Source organism: Podarcis vaucheri, assembly GCF_965113315.1.
Source record: "Podarcis vaucheri genome assembly, chromosome: 9".
NCBI classification, from domain to species: domain Eukaryota; kingdom Metazoa; phylum Chordata; class Lepidosauria; order Squamata; family Lacertidae; genus Podarcis; species Podarcis vaucheri.
This window is the reverse complement of record NC_138767.1, coordinates 31,417,505-31,436,450: the sequence shown is the minus strand read 5'-3', so window position 1 is coordinate 31,436,450 and position 18,946 is coordinate 31,417,505. Positions and strand designations below refer to the sequence as shown.

General features: G+C 40.3%; 1 protein-coding gene across 1 annotated transcript in view; it reads right to left on the bottom strand.

Moving 5' to 3' along the window:
• FAT4 (FAT atypical cadherin 4) overlaps positions 1 to 18,946 on the bottom strand; it is a 138,870-nt gene that overhangs the window by 36,164 nt on the left and 83,760 nt on the right. The window contains exons 5-8 of the mRNA XM_082236843.1: positions 17,111 to 18,033; positions 16,097 to 16,271; positions 5,384 to 5,564; positions 672 to 922 (exon numbers count right to left, since the gene is read on the bottom strand). Coding sequence (XP_082092969.1) covers positions 672 to 922; positions 5,384 to 5,564; positions 16,097 to 16,271; positions 17,111 to 18,033 — 1,530 coding nt within the window. The remainder of the gene's footprint in view (positions 1 to 671; positions 923 to 5,383; positions 5,565 to 16,096; positions 16,272 to 17,110; positions 18,034 to 18,946) is intronic.

Genomic DNA, 18,946 nt, shown 5'->3' with positions numbered 1-18,946 from the left:
GGATGCATTTTCCTTTGGTCAGATTTCCACATACCCAACTGTGATGGATCCTATGACACCATGACCATAGAATGCTTGACACCATGTCTATAGGATCACATGGAGTTCAGGATCCTCAGCTGGCCAGAAGCAAGTAGGAAAGATAATAATTGACAAAAAAAATATTGAAGCAACTGTTGAGCCAGGCAGCAGGTGAAGCAGGTGAACAGGTATAGTGGTACTTTGGTTTACGAACTTAATCCATTCCAGAAGTCCATTCTTAAACCAAAGTCTTTCTTAAATTGAGGCATACTTTCCCTAATGAGGCCTCCCGCCACCGGAGCCCTTCCACCGTTCGGCTTCTGTTCATAAACCAAGGTAAAGTTTGCAAACTGAGACACTACTTCTGGTTTTGCGGAGTTCATATACCGAATAGTTCGTAAACAGGGCTGTTCTTAAACCGAGGTACCACTGTATTTAGGACAGGATTTAGTTAACATATTTTGTATGAAAAGTGTATTCCTCCAAAAAATTAGTGCAGCGCTAGTGAAAACCCTAATGAACTATAGACAACAATAACAAAATCTCAGTGGTCAGTGAGATTTAAAAGTCTCTTCCCCTCTTGTTATCTTGGATTCTTTCTGTGCTATAAAAACTGTAAGGTTGGTATCATGTTGCTGTTATCAGCTTACCTGAACTTGTTGGTGAGGGAATATGAGTGACATAAGGGTGGTGCTGAAATTTGGGAGGATTGTCATTGACATCTGCAACTGTGACAAGGACACTTGTAGAACTGGAAAGAGCCTTTGGGAAACCACCATCCTTGGCCACGACGATCAAAGTGTAGTTCTCCTTAGCCTCTCTATCCAACAGAGCACTTGTGATGATCTGCCCGGTTGAAGGGTTGATTGTGAACTGTGAGTTTCCACCACTGAGACTATAGCTGCAAAAATTACAAGGAGGGAGAGACGTTTTTCATACCCATTTTAGTATGAAATATGCTGCTTTATATGTTGACAAACTGTAAATTCTACAGGCAGGGAATCAAAGTATTTATATTTATTTAAAATATTTATATTATTCTCTTTCAGCCAAAAGGATTTACAAGGCAGATTAACATCAATATAAAACGAACGTACAAAAGCAAAGTCAAAACAATATACTGTATTTTTCGCCCCATAGGACGCACTTTTTCCCCTCCAAAAATGAAGAGGAAATGTGTGTGCGTCCTATGGGGCGAATGCAGGCTTTCGCTGAAGCCTGGAGAGTGAGAGGGGTCGGTGTGCACTGACCCCTCTCGCTCTCCAGGCTTCGCGCAGATCTCCCCATGGCTTGCGGAGAGTTGCCTGCATGCCGAAGGCTGGGTGCGCTGAGCTCAACGTGCCCAGACTTCACACAGCTCTCCGCAAGGCGCGGGAGCCCGGTGCTGGGCTCCCATGGCTTGCGGAGAGTTGCCTGTTCTGGGGGCTGGGGTCGGGGGAAGCCTGGGGGGGAAAATAATTTTTTTTCTTTATTTCCCCCCAAAAAAACTAGGTGCGCCTTATGGGACAGTGCGTCCTATAGGGCAAAAAATACGGTAATCACAGCTCCAGCAGTGACAAAATGACAGAGCTGAATATGGACATAAAAACAACAAATAGTTGCTGCTTAATGGTCTTGATTTACCATATGAAACCCTGTTAGTGCCATGATCAGATAAGCCTCCGTAAGAAAAAGCTCCGTAATCTAGGGTGCCACCACTGACAAAGCCCTGCTTCAAGTGACAAAGCACCTCTAGACTATTCATCTTTTCCTTCTGAGGGTAAGCAACCCCATCCAGAACAGATAAATTGTCCTGTCTCCTGGACATGGAAACCACCCACCCACAGGGTTTAAAAAGCTTCACACAGAAGTTAAATAGTATAGGGATCAAATAGTGCCTTGGGCCACCCCATAGTGTGTTTTACCCCTTTGCACAAGTAACACAAAAAGGACACTAATGTTGCACATATACAAAATGAGTTCTTCCACAGAGATATCCCCAACTGAAGCAGCAACAACACCGTTTTTGAATTATTCAGAAGCCTGATGTTATGATAAATAGTTAGAAATATTTTATTTGCAGTTTTCAATCAAATGCCTGAGATACTGCCTATAGACAGATGGAGTGAATATAGCAATTGGTCATAACCAGCTATTTATCCTTGGAAAATGCCCTAGGTAGCAAAATAATTGCTCAGTTATTATTTAATAGAAAAGTCATGACCGCATAATGAAGTGCTATTTGTTTATAGAGAGAGAGGAGGGAGAGAGACGGAGAGAAACTTTCCACATCACCGAGTCCCAAGAGGCAATTTTCAGATGAGTATCACATCTAGGACTGACAGAAGTATTCTGCTATCAAACTATTCCTTGGCTTTCAAAATGTGGGGATTCTGATTTAGGATGAGGATAGGGCTACTTGCTGCTGCATTACATTTTAAGCCTTGTTGCAGCTCCTAAGGTGATCTTGATTGTGATAACTTCCAGGGTGAATAACATCCCATGTGTTTTGACTCACGGAAAGACAGTTGTACATTCGGTCAATTTCATGCCCACTTGACAGAGTCCTTCGAAGTAGATAATCTGTCACACAGAACTGAATCAATTGCAACTGGAATGCAACAGTAATAACTGCTTTACTCCCGTTGAAAACTATCAAGGCTCTTATTCTTTCCTTCTTTATGGCCCTTTCTCTTTAAGAGGAACTATCTTCTGTAAAATAGGACACTTCTGTAAAGTACTACTATGAACTACTCATCGTCTTTCTGTGACTACTTGGTAAAAGGTAGTCTGCAGTGCTAAAGCGTCAAAATCCCTTCAGCCTCTAAAATGTGGTCACTGCACATTCATTGAATGACTTTCCCTTAGGTTTGCCTGCTTTGAAGCTGAAGAACAGTCATCTGTCATTAACTACCCCATGGTGATAGGAGATATGGCAGCTGTGGCTTCTGATGCCTTGGTCCTCTTGTCCGCTGTTTTCTCAACCTCATTCAACTGGCCAGGGCTTGAGGTTTATAATGCAATACACAAAGAAGAAGATGGACTATACAACAACTACCTCTTCTCCTGCTGCATTGGGAGTTTCAAAGGTATATCTGGCTGAATACTACTGAAAATAATATATCCAGTCAGTGCACAATGGGTGTAATGGGGGGCGGCGGCGGCAGGGGGACAGCTGCCCCCTAAATCAGGTAAATCAATAGAAATACTTAACTAACTGAGGTTCTTCCTCCCTCAACATGAAGCCTGCTCCTCCCCAACATAAATCCTGGCTACACCCACGCTGTTCACCATCTTCATAAGCTTCCTGCTTAAATCTCCTATTGATGGGTTTGGCTTTTTTAATGACCCGTGAAAACTTTTCTGGGTTGTGCATCTCATGGTTTATAATTCATTTAATCCATGTATAGTTTCATTCTGAATTGGAGCATATTTTCAAAAGCTAATAGGAGGTTGGTTGTTGTTGTTTGTTTGTTTTTTTAAAAAAGCTTACACACCAAGGCTGCAATCCTGATTCCATTTCCCCCATAGTAATATATCAACTCTTTTCAAGTTTCCACAATTTTTATTGTATTTTAATTTAATTTTGACAAGTGATATACCACTCAATTACAACTGGACTAAGTGGTGTACAAAAATCAATTAAAATTATCAAATCTGAAGTCAATTGAAATGCCTGCTGCAATTTTTAAAAAGGCCTTCAGAAGGCAGCAGAATTTCAACAGGGAGGGGGCGTGTCTGACCTCAGCTGGAAGTTCCATAAAATTGGGCCAACAATACTGAATGCACAGTTTCTGGTGTATATGTACTGTGCATCTGGGCCTTTTAAAAAAGTTTTGTTGCACAGAATTGTAAAACTGCATTACGACAAATCAGCATAAAGTTGATATCCACCTTCTGTGTTTTTAGGACCACAGGGTAAGAATAATAAAATAGGATTGTACAGTGAATCCCTTTATAATCCTAGGAAGTGAAAGTAACAGCCACCTCTATTTTGCGATGCCATTTCTACATGGTTATAAGACTTCTCAAAAAATTTAAATTTCCATGGGAAAAAATGACATGTAATGAAAAGCATTATTATGTCATATTTTATTAATTTTATTGGATGCTTATCAAGCACACCTGGCAGATGGCAAGGGTGGCAGAGTTCAAAAAAAGGGAAGAAAATTACAGTGTTTTGATATTTTAAAGTTCTTATTTCTCTTGTACTTTAATATCTACAAACAGTTATGATTTATATTTTGCTTATTGAAAAAAAGCTAATTTGAATTTCCAAAGAAAAGAAAAAGTGTAGTGAGTCATTTAGCTCAGTTCGTGCCTTTTATACAACAATAAACCAATATTTATACTCACTGAAACCACTTGAGAAAGGGTCTATTCTGGTTTCTTGAGTGGCAGGTAGTGATGATTGGCAACAAACATGAATCTCTCTGCATTCCATTAGGAACGCATCACTCCTCTGTGCAAATTGCTCAGGCTGTCGCTGCCACTTAACCTCTCAATTTTTTCTTGCATATAGTCAGCAATAGGATTTTCTGGTAAAACCTGGAGGTGTCAGTAGAAATGTGCAAGCCATTTTGCCATAAAGCCAATCCAGCGAATGATGACTTTTCAGAAGCTGAGTGGCGCAAAGAAATCAGTTCAATTGCCACACACAGATTCTTCCTTTTTATTCTGAACTTTGTCGGAACTGGCTCAGTAAGAGCAAGAGAAATAGATTGGCCAGCAATTCGAACGCTTTTTACTACATGAAAAGTTAGGGATCAGCTTCTAAACACTCTTGTGGCAAAGTCATTATTGGATACGACCCAGTGTTTTTTCAGCCCACCTAAGTCAAGTGGCTTAAATACAGAGCTATTTCATCTCATTCATCCCCCCCCTTATGGTTTTGATCCATGGGCTATTATTAAAATGAGGCTGCTTTTTAAATTGTATTTTTAACCTGTATTTTAAATTGGTTTCTCTCCCCCCCCCATTATGTTTTTATTATAATTTTACTGGCTCTGGCCGCGGTATAAATAATTTATTATTGTTGTTGTTGTTGTTCTCACAAACCAATCCAGGCGGCCATAAAATGGCTGCCTCAGGCAACGTATTTTTGGTGCCGTGAATTATAATTAATTATAATTTTATTGACATTTTTGTCTCAGATACTAAAGTAGATTAACTGGCTTTGGGTACTTTGCACACTTAAAGAAAGGGCATTTTTTTCTGTTTCATCTCAAGCAGCAAAAAGTCTTGGGCCAGCCCTGAAACATGTTGTATTTGTGAACAATGCAAGACAAAACCCAATATGCTCATTTCTCCTTTTTTCCCAAAGCATGAAAAGGAAACAGGACCTAAATTAAACAGCATCGGAAGCACCACAAAAGCAACATACCTTATGATAGCATTCACTGATGCATCGGAATCAGAGGCGTTTACAAGCAAAACGTCTGTCCCTGTGGGTGCGTCCTCCGGAATGGTTTTGGAATACATATTGAAGGCAAATTTGGGGACGTTATCATTGACATCATCTACTTTGACAGCAATAGTTCCAGTACCAGTAAGGGCAGGACTTCCTAGGGGGAAAAAGATATTTGAAATGCTAGAGGTTACCCAAGTTGCAATACTAATACTGGATATGCCACTCTTCATTTATTATCTCACACATGAACATGTCACAGTTCACAGAGCTAGAAAGTCAAATCCATGCAAAGAGCAAGGTCACTTTTGTTTTTAAAGAAGGTCCTCTGGAACTCTCAGAGTATGAAGTCACACAGGAAAAGCTTTGAATCTTGTATTATCAAGTAAAGGGTTTGCTGCTTGCAAAGAGAAATGAGAACAATACACAAACACTGACCTGCAGTGAACCGGATGAATTTGATGACTGAAATTGGTCATCCAGTGAGTGCCACTAAAGTGAACAAGAGCATGCCAATAGGTGTAACAAAATCTGGACTGCCACTTTTTGTTAGAGAAAAGCTAAGTATGGCTGTGACTATTCGGGGAAGAGAAGCAACAGGGGGCAAGAGGGAAGGCTTAACTCCTTCCATGCCTGCTACACAAAGGATCTGCTGTCCAGATGCGTGTCTGCCAGCTGACAGAGGACTCCTGCTCTCAGACAACCTCTGCACAGACTAGTTCATCACCCTGGAACATACATAACAATATAGCGAGTGCATTTAAGTATATGTAGAATGCTTCCCTGAATGATGATAGCTCACCCGGCACATATACCTCAATGCATATTCTGAAAATGGCTGAAAACCCCTGCTTGAAATTTCAGTGGACAGAAAAACAAAGTTTCAAGGTCACGGGGAGCAAGGTTCAGGTAAGCATGTCTCTTGCCTCCTTTGTTTTCTGGAAATATTTTAGAAAACCAGCACTTACAAAAAAAAAGTCAATATATAAGCCAAGGGTGGCTATCCCATTGCCCACGGGCCACATTTGACCCCCAAATAATTGTTGTTGTTTTTTGTCACCTTGAAATTTGTCAATTAAAAAAATACTGCTCCTGTGGTGCCATGATGCCAAAAGTGTTTTCTGCCCCTGAGCAGAAAATTGCCCATTAAAAAACCCATCTTTAAATTACAAATGTGGAAGTTTGGAATCTGTGAAAACTGGCAACACTGTACAGCAGGTCCTCCAGCTCAGCATAATAAAAAAAAAGCAGCTTTCTAGTGCTCAAAGCTCACTCACTCTTAGTCTGATCAAAAGTGGCAGGTAACCTGGTGTCCTTGGACTATATCTCCTGACCACTGATGTCCTTGGACTATATCTCCTGACCACTGATGAGTCTGGCTGGGGATGATGGGAACTGTAGTCCAATATCGAGGGACAAAGGCTATATTAGTGGCTATGATGGCTATGCTCTGCCTGCACAATGGAATGCTTCTGAATGCCAGTTGCTGGAAACCATAGGAAGGGAAAGGGCTCTGGTGCTTGGGCTTCCTTCAGGCATCTGGATGGCGATTATGAGGACAAGATGGTGAACTAGTTGGGCTCTTCTTAATCTTATCTGGAAGGTACCAGGATGTCTAACTCACACAGATCTTGCTGGCATGCCCTGATGATCCTTAATGTTCATGCAAAAATAAGTTACACAGAATTGAACGGGGTTCTCTGTCGAGTAAGTGTGCCTATGATTGCAGTCGTCGTTTTCAGGCCAGCAATATTAATGGTGAACCCTACGTACAGATATCTTCCTCAACCATAAAAACTTTTACTTGGATCTGAATCTTTTTTTTTCTTCAGTGAAGCTTACATCCATGTAAAAGTATTTAGATTGATGGGTGGTTTGTGGTTTTTTTGGAAATAATGAAGATATTACTCCCTTCAGAATCAAAGTGGCAGTTCTAAAGACTAAAATGAAATCCCAGAAAACTAATGACAAACTGTGCAGGCATCTGCTACTCCAAAAATGCACAAATAAAATAGAGAATTATGATTGCAATTTTTTGTTGGATATCATTTAAGCTGCAGATGAATGCAACTGTATGAAGCCCCATGTAAATTAATTATATCATTATCCTGATATACAAAAGCAAGTTGACAGGCTTGGAATTCCTTTTCCACTGAAACCTGTTGCTTTGCAGCAAAGCTGGAATCAAATGCTCACTGAATGGGGCCTCTGAGCAGATGTCATGTGCTATTAGAAAGTTTGAACTTTTCCATGGAATAAACCAGGTTCTCTCTCAGCAGGGAAGCCAATCTTCCAAAATGTATTACATTCCAGGCAAAGTCATGTATACTGTACATTGTTATGATTTTAAATTGGTAATAAAATAGCAAATGATTTCTTCATTGTTTAGAATTCACTCTATTTTAACCGCAACACATTGAAATGGCAAATAAGCAAATATATCTATCCTCTTTTAAAACAAATACTAAAACAGGAGAGTGATGGGGACAGAACATGGATAATTTAATGCAACTTAACTGGATTGACATCTTAATACAATTAAATAAACAAAAGTGTGATGAATAACACCAGAATGGCATGGACCTTAATTTCCTAAGTTCCTATGAATGGAATTTCACTAACAGGATACTTTTCCTGGCAGAAGGGAAAGGGGATGGATTTTCCTCCCCCAGTCTTCCTGCTCTTGTGCTGCTGGGAAATAAGCTATGATTTGTTCTTACTGTAGGTATGATCTGTCTTGCTTGGGACAAACCATGAGATGTAACCAAGGTAAACAAAGGTTTCTTCTTACCCTTTGTGATTTATCTGGAGGAGACAAACCACAAGCCCAGGTTTGAACAATGTCAAACCATGGCTTAGCAGTGGATATCATGACAGAAGGAGAACTAAGGAAGAAGTCAGCAGCCATGCCCCCCTCTTCAGAAAGCTGCACACTGGCTTGTTCATGCTAAGCAATGGTTTTCCTTAGTGACATGTGCAAACTATGGGTGGGTATTATTGCATTGTTTTCCTGGCTACAATGTTAACCATCCTGTCCTGATTTCAAGCATTCTTTTTACACTGCATCACCTGTTTTGTCATGGAACTGTGGCTTTTTGATCAATATACTGCCTTGTTGTGCTAAGTTTTCCTCACACCAGTGAACATGATGTGACACAGCAGCAGACATCTTTGGACATTTTACCACTCCCTGTGCGCATGCATGCTTCTGTTTCGTGTTCAGTTCTGAAAATGGTGGGAAAGGACCATATGCACGAATACCATCCCCAATTTTAGCGCATGATGTGATCCATGAAAAGAGCGGGAAAATTACAGTGCAAAACTCCTGTGGTTCTATGTTATAACGGGGTTATAGACTTATTTTTTTTCCCTTGGAAGCAATTGACATGGAAATGAACACTGAACTTCCACAACATTCTGCTAAATTCCCAGAGGTGACTTTTACACTGTGTGAAAGATCACATAAAATGCAGAAATGATCAAGTAAGGAAAAGTCAGCAAAACAGAATAAAGTGCTGTCTGAACACAGCCTGAGTCAGTATATGCTAAGGACCGTAATGATCTGAATGTTTTGAAACAAAGTGCTTTGAACAGTCTGTAACTAGGATACTGATTGCCAGATCCATGTGGCCATTCTGTACATGAATTGCCTGACATGTTGCACATCATATACTTGACTTTCAAGTGGCCCACATGTAACTGCAGAGTTATGTGTAAATCACACTTTACATAATGAAAACAGGAGCTGTTTTACAATTCTGCAAATCAGAATTCAAAACAGACTATTATCCAAAAAGTAAACAGTGAGGGCTTTGATCAGGCTCGTAATTATCTATGTCCTTAATCTGGAAAGCAAAACAATATTGGGCAATACAAATCCCTGGAAAGTTGGGAGCTTGAAATTCTTGCTTGGAATGGACAGGCTAGCAGATCATCTGTCTATGCAGCAAAGCTGCCATCCAAATCTATGAAGTGATAACTATGTGAAAATTATTGTTGATATGACCCATATTGCACAGTATCTGATCGTAGCCAGATGATTTTACTTTGGATGTTATATCTCCTTTCAAAATATCAAGTCAAGACAATGTGCACTTTGAAGTGATACTAAAAATATGTGTAGTGCATTTAGAAGGTCAAGTAGAGACTATAATTCATATTTGTAGTCAAAGTGGAATGTGAAACCTACATGGATGGTTTCAGCTTGGTGCAGATTTTTGATTCACCATGCTTTTCTATACTCTTTCCTATGATCCGTGGGCACAAAAAGAATACACATAAATTCTGTGAAGCATGACATCCTCTTGTTAAGTATAGGGCTTCAGGAATGTGGGTTTTGCATTGCAATTTAAAAAACAAAAGAAAACCCAAACTTTAAATATATATAAAAATCACTTAACTCTTTGGAAAAGTTATTGCTGTTGGAAGACTAGGAAATCGGGTTATTTAAGAAACCACTGACTAAGTCAGTCTTGCCCCTTAATGACTTCTGCATAACCCACAGTAAGCCTGCCTTTTCTTTGTTATTGAATTATGCTTTAAAAACACCCTGTTTGACTCTTGAAGATTAACCAACAGGATAAGTATTCCTTGCCATATGTTCAGGTTTTACTGGTCTTATCCTAGCAATTAAGTTTTCTGTAGCCTTGGAGCTGAAGAATTAACTCACAGACTTTCAATTTATAAGTTGTAGCATTCTGTTTCATCAGCAGTCCGAGACCACTGTTGCTAGGAAATTTTTGAGAAAATGTATAAGTTGGGAAATTTGCTTTGCACATCACCACGCTGCTCAACCAGCAACTGCTATTAGAGTTAAATAAAACAGCACTGAGAATGCACAATCAAGGTTCCACATTATTGAGAACCTGCATGTATAGAACAGACCCCCATCTACAGATGTCACCCCAACCAAGTGGCAGGAGGTAGGTTGACATAATGGAAAGTACAATGGTTAGAGTGTCAGACTAGGACTTGGCAGTAAAGGTAAAGGTACCCCTGACCTTTTGGTACAGTCGCGGACTACTCTGGAGTTGCGACGCTCATCTCGCTCTATAGGCCGAGGGAGCCGGCGTTTGTCCACAGACAGCTTCCGGGTCATGTGGCCAGCATGACTAAGCCGCTTCTGGTGAACCAGGGCAGTGCACGGAAACGCCGTATACCTTCCCACCAGAGTGGTACCTATTTATCTACTTGCACTTTGATGTGCTTTTGAACTGCTAGGTTGGCAGGAGCAGGGACCAAGCAACGGGAGCTCACCCCGTCGCAGGATTCGAACCACTGACCTTCTGATCAGCAAGCCCTAGGCTCTGTGGTTTAGACCACAGCACCACCCACATCCCTAGGACTTGGCAGACTAGGGTTCAAATCTCCATTCAGCCATGAAGCTCATTGGGTGACCTTTGGCTTGTTGATGCCTCTTAGTCTAACCAACCTCATGGGGTTGTTGTGAGGATAACATGGACAGGGGGGAACCTTGTATGCCACCTTGAGCTCCTTATAGGAATAAGAATAATAATACATGTTAGATATCTGCAAGGAATATATCTTACAGAGAGAGAGAAGGCCATAGTTGAGTGACATGCAGAAGGTTCTGGGTTCAATCCCTGGCATTTCCAGGTATAGCTGGGAAAGTACCCTGCCTGGAATCCTGGAGAGGTGCTGCCAGTCAGTGTAGACAATACTGAGCTCGATGGACCAAAGGCCTGACTTAATATAAGGCAAGTTCCTATGTTGCTTTTATCTGCTGGAAACAAAGGTCATAGATGTTCCTATAGTGACTCTGTTAGCGATGCTAGAAGGAGATACAAAGTAGAAACAGGACTATGATGTAGAGCAAAATAATTCTGTAGGAATATGTAAACATTAGAATTTACACAGAACGCTTTAAAAGGCAATAAGTGGCTTGAAGACCACAGCACGGAATGCAATGGGGGTGGAGTGGGGCAAAGAAAAATAGAATAGCTTTCTTGAAATATGTAATTTGCCAAACCACTTAAGGGAACAGAGCTAACTATGAGGAAAGAAGCGTAACAAATCAAGATTGTGAAGCTGCATGGTTTGGATTTATTTTAAGCCTGAAAAAAAGCATGCCAGTGAGGCAGCTACAAATGTAACCCTTCTCTAGGCATAGAAGGAAGCATGAAAGAAAGAAAACTCTTGCTAGGTTTTGCAGCGGCAAAGAGAAATACCAAACAATAAGTCTGTAAAGGTACCAAAGATCCACTCCACTTTGAAACAAAGAAAGAAAGGAACAACTAATCTGGCAAGTGCAGGCTTTTAAGGTTTGAATCAGAGCAAGTTCTTCAGGTAACAGGCCGTTCTGCCTCATAAATGTGCAGGGCGGCAGAAGGGGGGGTGGGGAGAAGGAGGAAAAACCATAGTTCACTCAGATGGCAAGCCAAGGCTGCTAGTAAGGATCCAGATGTGCTACTCTATAGTCAGGCAATTAATAACAGCAAGGATGGAAGCCAACATTTCTCCAGAAAAATGTTCAAAGATGAAAAAGTGAGGATAAAAGCTACCGCTTTCTGGGGTGGCACACTGCCATTTCGCTCATCTCTGGCTTTCAACATATGGTGGCATTATTTATTTGTTTTATTTCAAGGAAAGCTTCTTCCCCCCCATCATTTTCTCTCTCACACACACAAAGGTAGAGGTACTCAAATCTGAATATAATAAAACTGACTTATTTTACTTTGTGAAAAGACAGTAATACCTTTAGAAGGAAAATGTGCTGTTTTTCAATGGTAAGGCAAATCCATTAATTATATATTCATTAAATCTCTCTCTTCCCTTGACTTAAATAGTTGCATGCCATGTTACTAGACACTCACATCTAATAACTGCATCTTCCCTTTGTAGACTATGATAGAGGAGACTCTAGCAATGGGAAACTGCTTCTTCACCATGTTTTATGGACTGACATAAGAGTTGTGGCTGAGTGTCCAACTTCATAGGATTTCACAGTATATTTGTGCTGCTAAGGACCTCAGATGAAAGGCCGTATGAACCACCATCTCAGTAGCCTGCCTGTTCTGGTGGTGGCTCATTATCATTCCAAACATATTAGCATGGTGTGGGCTGACTTTTTTGTGCAGCTACCCTGAGCTGACCATACCATGGGAACAAATAATGTTACACAAAGGGCAGTTTTACACTAGGCCTTTAAAGCACATCCAGCACACATTTAAAACATATGGCTTCCCCCCAAATATTCTGGGTACTGTGGTTTATTAAAGATGCTAGGGATTTGTAGCACTGAGAGGGGAAACTACAGTCCCAAAGATTATTGTGGGAAGTCCTATGCCTTACATTTATGGTGTGGATATGCGCTTAGTAATATAGATAGCTAGAAGTAAAAACTGAAGGTTGGTGAGAGAAGGGGAGGGGCACTAGAGAAACGTCCATTACCTAATTTTGATTGCTATTTTGCATAGCTTATAAATTCGGGTGCCAGACGATGGCTTGACTTATCAACTAGAATAGAATAGAATAGAATAGAATAGAATAGAATAGAATCATAGAGTTGGAAGAGACCACAAGGGCCATCGAGTCCAACCCCCTGTAAATGGTAAGATATATCACCCAGGCTCCAAAAAGAACATACTATAGTGGCCACTATGTGATTGAATTCTTCAGTTATCCTCTTAATTGAATTGTGGGGAGGATGCTATCTCTGAAAGCAAGAAGGCATGCAGCCATTACCTAAGGATACCTTTGCAAAGCAGAACAGCTGGAATGCTTGAGGGACACCTGCAGGCAGTGCATTGTCTAGCTTACAAATGAGTAAGATAAAGAGAATGGAGGAAGAGAAAGGAATTCAACAAAGCATATCTCATAGTTAACACCAAAAATAATTCTGCAATCAGCCAGTAGTTGTGGCTATGTGTGCAGCTGATCTGCAAGGGCCCTTTTACACAAGCCACACTGGAATGGCAGCTGCTCCTAGAAACCATTGAGGGATAAGAATGCAGGAAAAACTCTCTTTGTATTGATATGGTTTGTGATTCGTGGATTTGTAGAAGTTTGCTAAAAGTCAGTGCCTACAAAGTTCCATGTAAGCTCTCCCCACTTCACACAGAGCTACCTAATCTGTTCGTAACTGAAGTCCATCATCAATGTGAGGGAGTGACCTCCATATCAAGGAGCCTGGTACACAGAGGTCCTCAGTTTTTCTAGACCAAACAAGTATGATGTAACATGCCAACCCCAGTAGCATCATATCTGCAAGTCTACCATAACAGAAGCAGAATGTGTGGTTAGATAGAGCTACGGAGCCACTGTCCACATAAACCTACAGTGATGGCAAACATGAAGACATATAAGATTCTTGTGGGTGGGTGTAGACAGACATTTGGATGATATAGATTTTGTTAAGTAGCATGTTTGCTGGGACATTGGTGTTACTGCTGCTGCTTATTTATTGAGTCAGGATGGTGGAGAGTTTGAGCCTTGAAGGATTTCTACCTGTCCTTTTCTATCCATCTGTCTACCTAGAGACACAAAATACATTTGCTTCCATGTCTGCCATCACACCAGGTTTCCAGTACATGTGTGGAGTATGTGTATACTACTACATTACAGGCGCAATCAGAGAAAGAAAATAATGAGGCAGCTAAGACTTTGCCCTTCCCTTCATATGGTGCTCTATTTTTGAAAAGCATACACACAACTTATAAATCTGGGTTCTATGTAAGGAAGTACATTTCTGAAAATAACCAACCAGCATTCCCCCCCACCCACCCCGGTAATAAAAACCAAACCAAGGTCCGTGAGGTAATATCTATTGCATGATTTATTTTCAGAGATTGTATGGATGAGTGTTAGTTTTTGACAAGCTGCCCTTTTTCATGGTTTTGGCACACTCGGCTTTGCTTGCTGCAAAGGAATTCTGCTGTGTTATCTCAGCTGAAAACTGTGTGAATTACACAAGCTTAAAAATAGAAGTGACACATAGAAGGCATTAAATAAATATTTTTAAGGGCTACTATGTACAATAAATGTGGGTCCTCACTGTAGCTTACACAGTTGCTTACTCAAGGGTAGTCCCTTTGTCTGTTTTGTCCTCATGAGTCTGGAAGTCAAAAACTTGGCAAAAAAAAACTCCTCAAACAATTCCAGATACAAGGTTTATAGCTTCTTCTTTTTTATTTCAGTAAGATTCGGTTCACTGGAGTATTATGTATTTTTGTGTGTGAACTGGAAACAATGTCAACCAAACCAATCACTGGGAAATGTCTATGAACACCTTCCAGTATCAGCTCATATTAGCTCACTCTACCCATTGGGATGTCTGCTCCAAACACAACCACATATATGGAGATCCATGTGGAGATTTTGAAAATGAAGACAGAGCTTTTCAACTTTTAACAGTAGAAGAGAACATTTAAGTGGATGTATCTTGTTATGTAAACTTCAGTGCCCTCTTCTACACAACTATTAAAGTTCTAAGAGCTCTGTCCTGGGGTACCTTAGATTTTTACCATGCCAGTACATTTCATTTGGGACACAGGAGGAGGTTTCTATCAACACAGCTAAATGCCACAAAAGGCTTGAGGAACCATTTGGAAACTTGGCTTCTTAGATGCAGTTCTGTTTACACAGTATGCTGCTGCTGCTATATATATTTCTATTCCAGAAAGAGGCTAAATTCACCTGGCCACTGTAAAATAGTAAATATTTTTTATATCTGTGTGGAATTGCCACAAGATGGAAGAGACCAGTTATCAACACAGCCAGATCTTTGTGTTTGTAACGATTCACCCTAGTGCAGCTCAATGGTAGAACATATGTTTTTCATGTAGAAAGTTCTAGGTTTAATTCCTGGCATTTCCAGGTAAGACTAGGAAGGACTCCTGCCTTAAATCCTGGAGAGTCACTAGACAATAATGAGCAAGAAGGACCAATGGACTTACTCAGCACAACACAGATTCCTATGTTCCAGTTCTGCGGCTCATTTGCTGCTACTCCTCTTTCCCTTTCTTTATGTGCCAGAAGCAAAAAGCTTCAGTTTTTATCCTTGTACACACTCCAGAAAACTACAGCTACCACACCATTGACAACCACATCTTTTATCTCCTGGGCTCCCCAGTGCAAAAGCTAGAAAGAAAAATCCTCTAACAGAGAGGACATAAAACGTGTAACTGATAGCAGTTGCCAGTAAAATACAGGATAACTTTCACGGTGCTTACAGGAATGCAGCATTCTATACTTAGTTTTTCTCTATCTTATTTCAACTTGCATCATTTCTGTTGTTTGGCAAATAGATCCAGCCTTGGGAAAAAACAAAAACAAATGACCAGTTCCTGCACGGGCAGAGAAGCTACTAAGTGATGGTGACAGAGGTAGCAAATCAATAAAAAAAGCACCATGGAAGTTAAAACAAGATATTAAATCCAGATTTTGAGAGCATAGATCTTTTACAGTGAAATCTAATACATGTCTACTCAGACGTAAGTACCATTAAGTTTACTGGGGCTTAGTCCCAAGTAAGGGTATAGCATTGCAGCCTTAATGTTTGTAACTGGCTTTAGTGGAATCAGGATTCCATCACAAGAGTGTTATCAATTTATGTAATTCACCATCCCCCTGAACAGTAAGGAATGTTTAGTTTTACGTTTCATCATTTCTTTAGATATAAGACTATGTCTCTTGGTACTTAAATAGGGTTGTGCAATTGACTTGGCTTACCTGAATCTGCCGCTGTGATCAGCATGTTATATTGCCCCTTTTTTTCTCGGTCCAAGCTCTGTACAAGGTGGAGCTCCCCATTGGCTGAGAGCGTAAAGGCCCCATCTTCATTTCCACCAATAAGAAGATAGGTCAATTTGCTATTTGGGCCCTGATCATCATCCCTTGCTACAACCTATAGAAGTAATGAAGCACAATATAACTGCAAATCCCTACCCAACGTCCCTTTGTTGGCCACACAATTATTTTTCATGTATCGAAGGAAAAGTGGCCTTGTGCTTGACGGAGCAGATACATCTATTAAAACTGATTAAAACAACGAAAAGATCCGGCATACCCTTAACTATTCCTTTAAAGATACCAATTATATTCCCACCCCCAGCCAGCTGCTGCTGTCAACAAAAGGTTGAATGTAGCTATTTAGAAAACAAATGGTAGACATGCATCTATATTTTTAAAAAAGATTTAATAACACTTCAGTAACTACACCAAAAAATTACTGCAAAGCAAAATATTGAGAGAGAATAAAGAAAAGTGGGTGAAAATGAGAAGCTTTTTTTTTAAAAAAAAAAAATGAGGTCAAGATTTAAAAAAAGCTATTTAGTTTCTGTTTAATGCACTATCAAGGGCTAAAGCTATCTTAGAATTATGCAAACAAGACCAAGCCATTATATAGTTAACTGTATATGGTAGTATCAAACCAAATACTTTTTCAGATGAGGCAACTTCTACTTGTGCAATAGGACTTCCCCACCTTGTCCTCCTACCTGCGTTGACCCCAAATATGCTCCCAAGTTTTGGGGGAACAGAATAGTTGGAAGTGCAAGGAGGAAAGCAGGGGGGAATCCCATTGTGCAAGTGGAAGTCATTCTCCTCATGAAAGGAGCTACTTAAAACTTGAAGCGCCTGTTCAGCGTAATACAAAATTGACGGCTGACATCCAACAACAGGTTACTCTGATTATGAAGGTGTTGCCTATTATGCACTATTTATTACTTTCTCACACATACTAACCTGGAGAATGACCTTTGGTAACGTTTCCAAGTTTTCTGGGACATTTACAGAATACGGAGAGAGTTCAAATGTAGGAATATAATCATTTACATCCTTCAGAATAATGCTGACTGTAGTGGTATCAATCCGCGGGCTACTTCCACGATCAGCTGACTGAACTGTTAATGCATAAGAAGGTGTCTTCTCTCGGTCCAAAGGTTTAGCTACAGTTATTACCCCTGTGACGGAGTCAATCCGGAAAACATTGTTAGTATTTCCACTGATGATGGAATAGCGAACTTGCCCATTGGAACCTTCGTCTCCGTCTGCAGCAACCACCTGAACCACGTCTGTCCCAGTTAGAATATTTTCCGCAATCTCAACTTTGTATAATTGTTGAGCAAAGACGGGATTGTTATCATTGATGTCAAGGACTATCACAACTACATCAGTAGATGAAGAAAGAGGTGGCTGACCTTTGTCCATGGCAACTACAGTCAAGGTGTAATTAGAAACTGTCTCTCTGTCCAGTTCTCCAGTGAGCCTTACTTCTCCATCAATCATACCAATACTGAATTTGTTTCTCAAAGGATTTAGCAGATTGTACTCAATGTAGCTGTTTGGACCACTGTCTGGGTCTGTTGCTTGGGCTTTGAAAACAATGGTGTCAATAGGGGTATTTTCTTGGATGTAGGTCAGCTTAGGAGAGATAAAACTTGGAGGGTTGTCATTCACGTCTAGCAGAATGATAGATACTTGTGCTGTGCTTGTGTATCTGGAGGCTGGAAGAGGAGCCATATCATGGACCTGAACAATAAGACTGTAGAAAGATTGGCTTTCACGGTCCAAAGGCTTCCTGATGCTTAGAATCCCATTTTTGTCAATGTTAAATTGGCTTTGGCTATCTCCAGAAGTAATGCTGTAGGACAATTGTGAGTTAGAACCTGAAAACCGAAACAAACAGAAAGAAGAGAGATTTAACCACTTTTAGTCATTAAGGACATAAAGCATGTTAGTTATCCTGAATGTTGCAGAATCAATAGCAGCCTTCAACTGTTACCACCACTTACAGAGAACACATGGAGAAATGGGCTCGTGTTTGCTGCACCATGCCAACAAGTGTGCTCAGTGCAACGTTTGAAAGCAGAGACAACATGCATACAGCTAGAAGATGATCCCTGCACTTGTCACTGGTATATTACCAGGACCATTTGGAACATGCACACGATTGCTTTAAAAGATGAGAAGTCATTGGTTTATCACTGTGACAATGCCTTTGGACAAGATTTTGTATGCCGAAAGTCAGTATCACACCACCTAACCTGGTTTTGCTCTGGAGCAGCTGGGGCTGTGATCAGGTTACCAGTTTCTATTAAAGAAGAGATGGTTAAAATTCAGCTGAAGATCAGCAAACATTGCTTTATATGGGATATATAAACTCTCCTACTTGTTAACAAATACTGATTTAGATGTAGGATTGTTGTTCAGCAGACAATAAAGAGTTTCCACAATGATAACAGATTAATCCGATGAGGTGCTGTGTTGCGATTCTCGGTCATAAGGCTGAGAGATTCTAACTTCTGTATAAAATATTAGGTTCTGATAATATTCACTGTCCATGGTGTGACACAGCATGCTACACTGGCAGCTGAATTGGTAATCCTTTTCCTGGCACTAGCAAGTTTAAGTCTATAGCTCATGAGTGAGTGATCTATTGAGAACTGCTTCTTGATTCATTGAATAGAAAGGTACAATTTGAATAGAAAGCTGAATTAAAAAAATACAATTTACATTGGGGGAGGGGTACCAGTTCCTTTTAAAAAGTTCCCATTTAGAAGAAGAACAGTTATTAGGCAG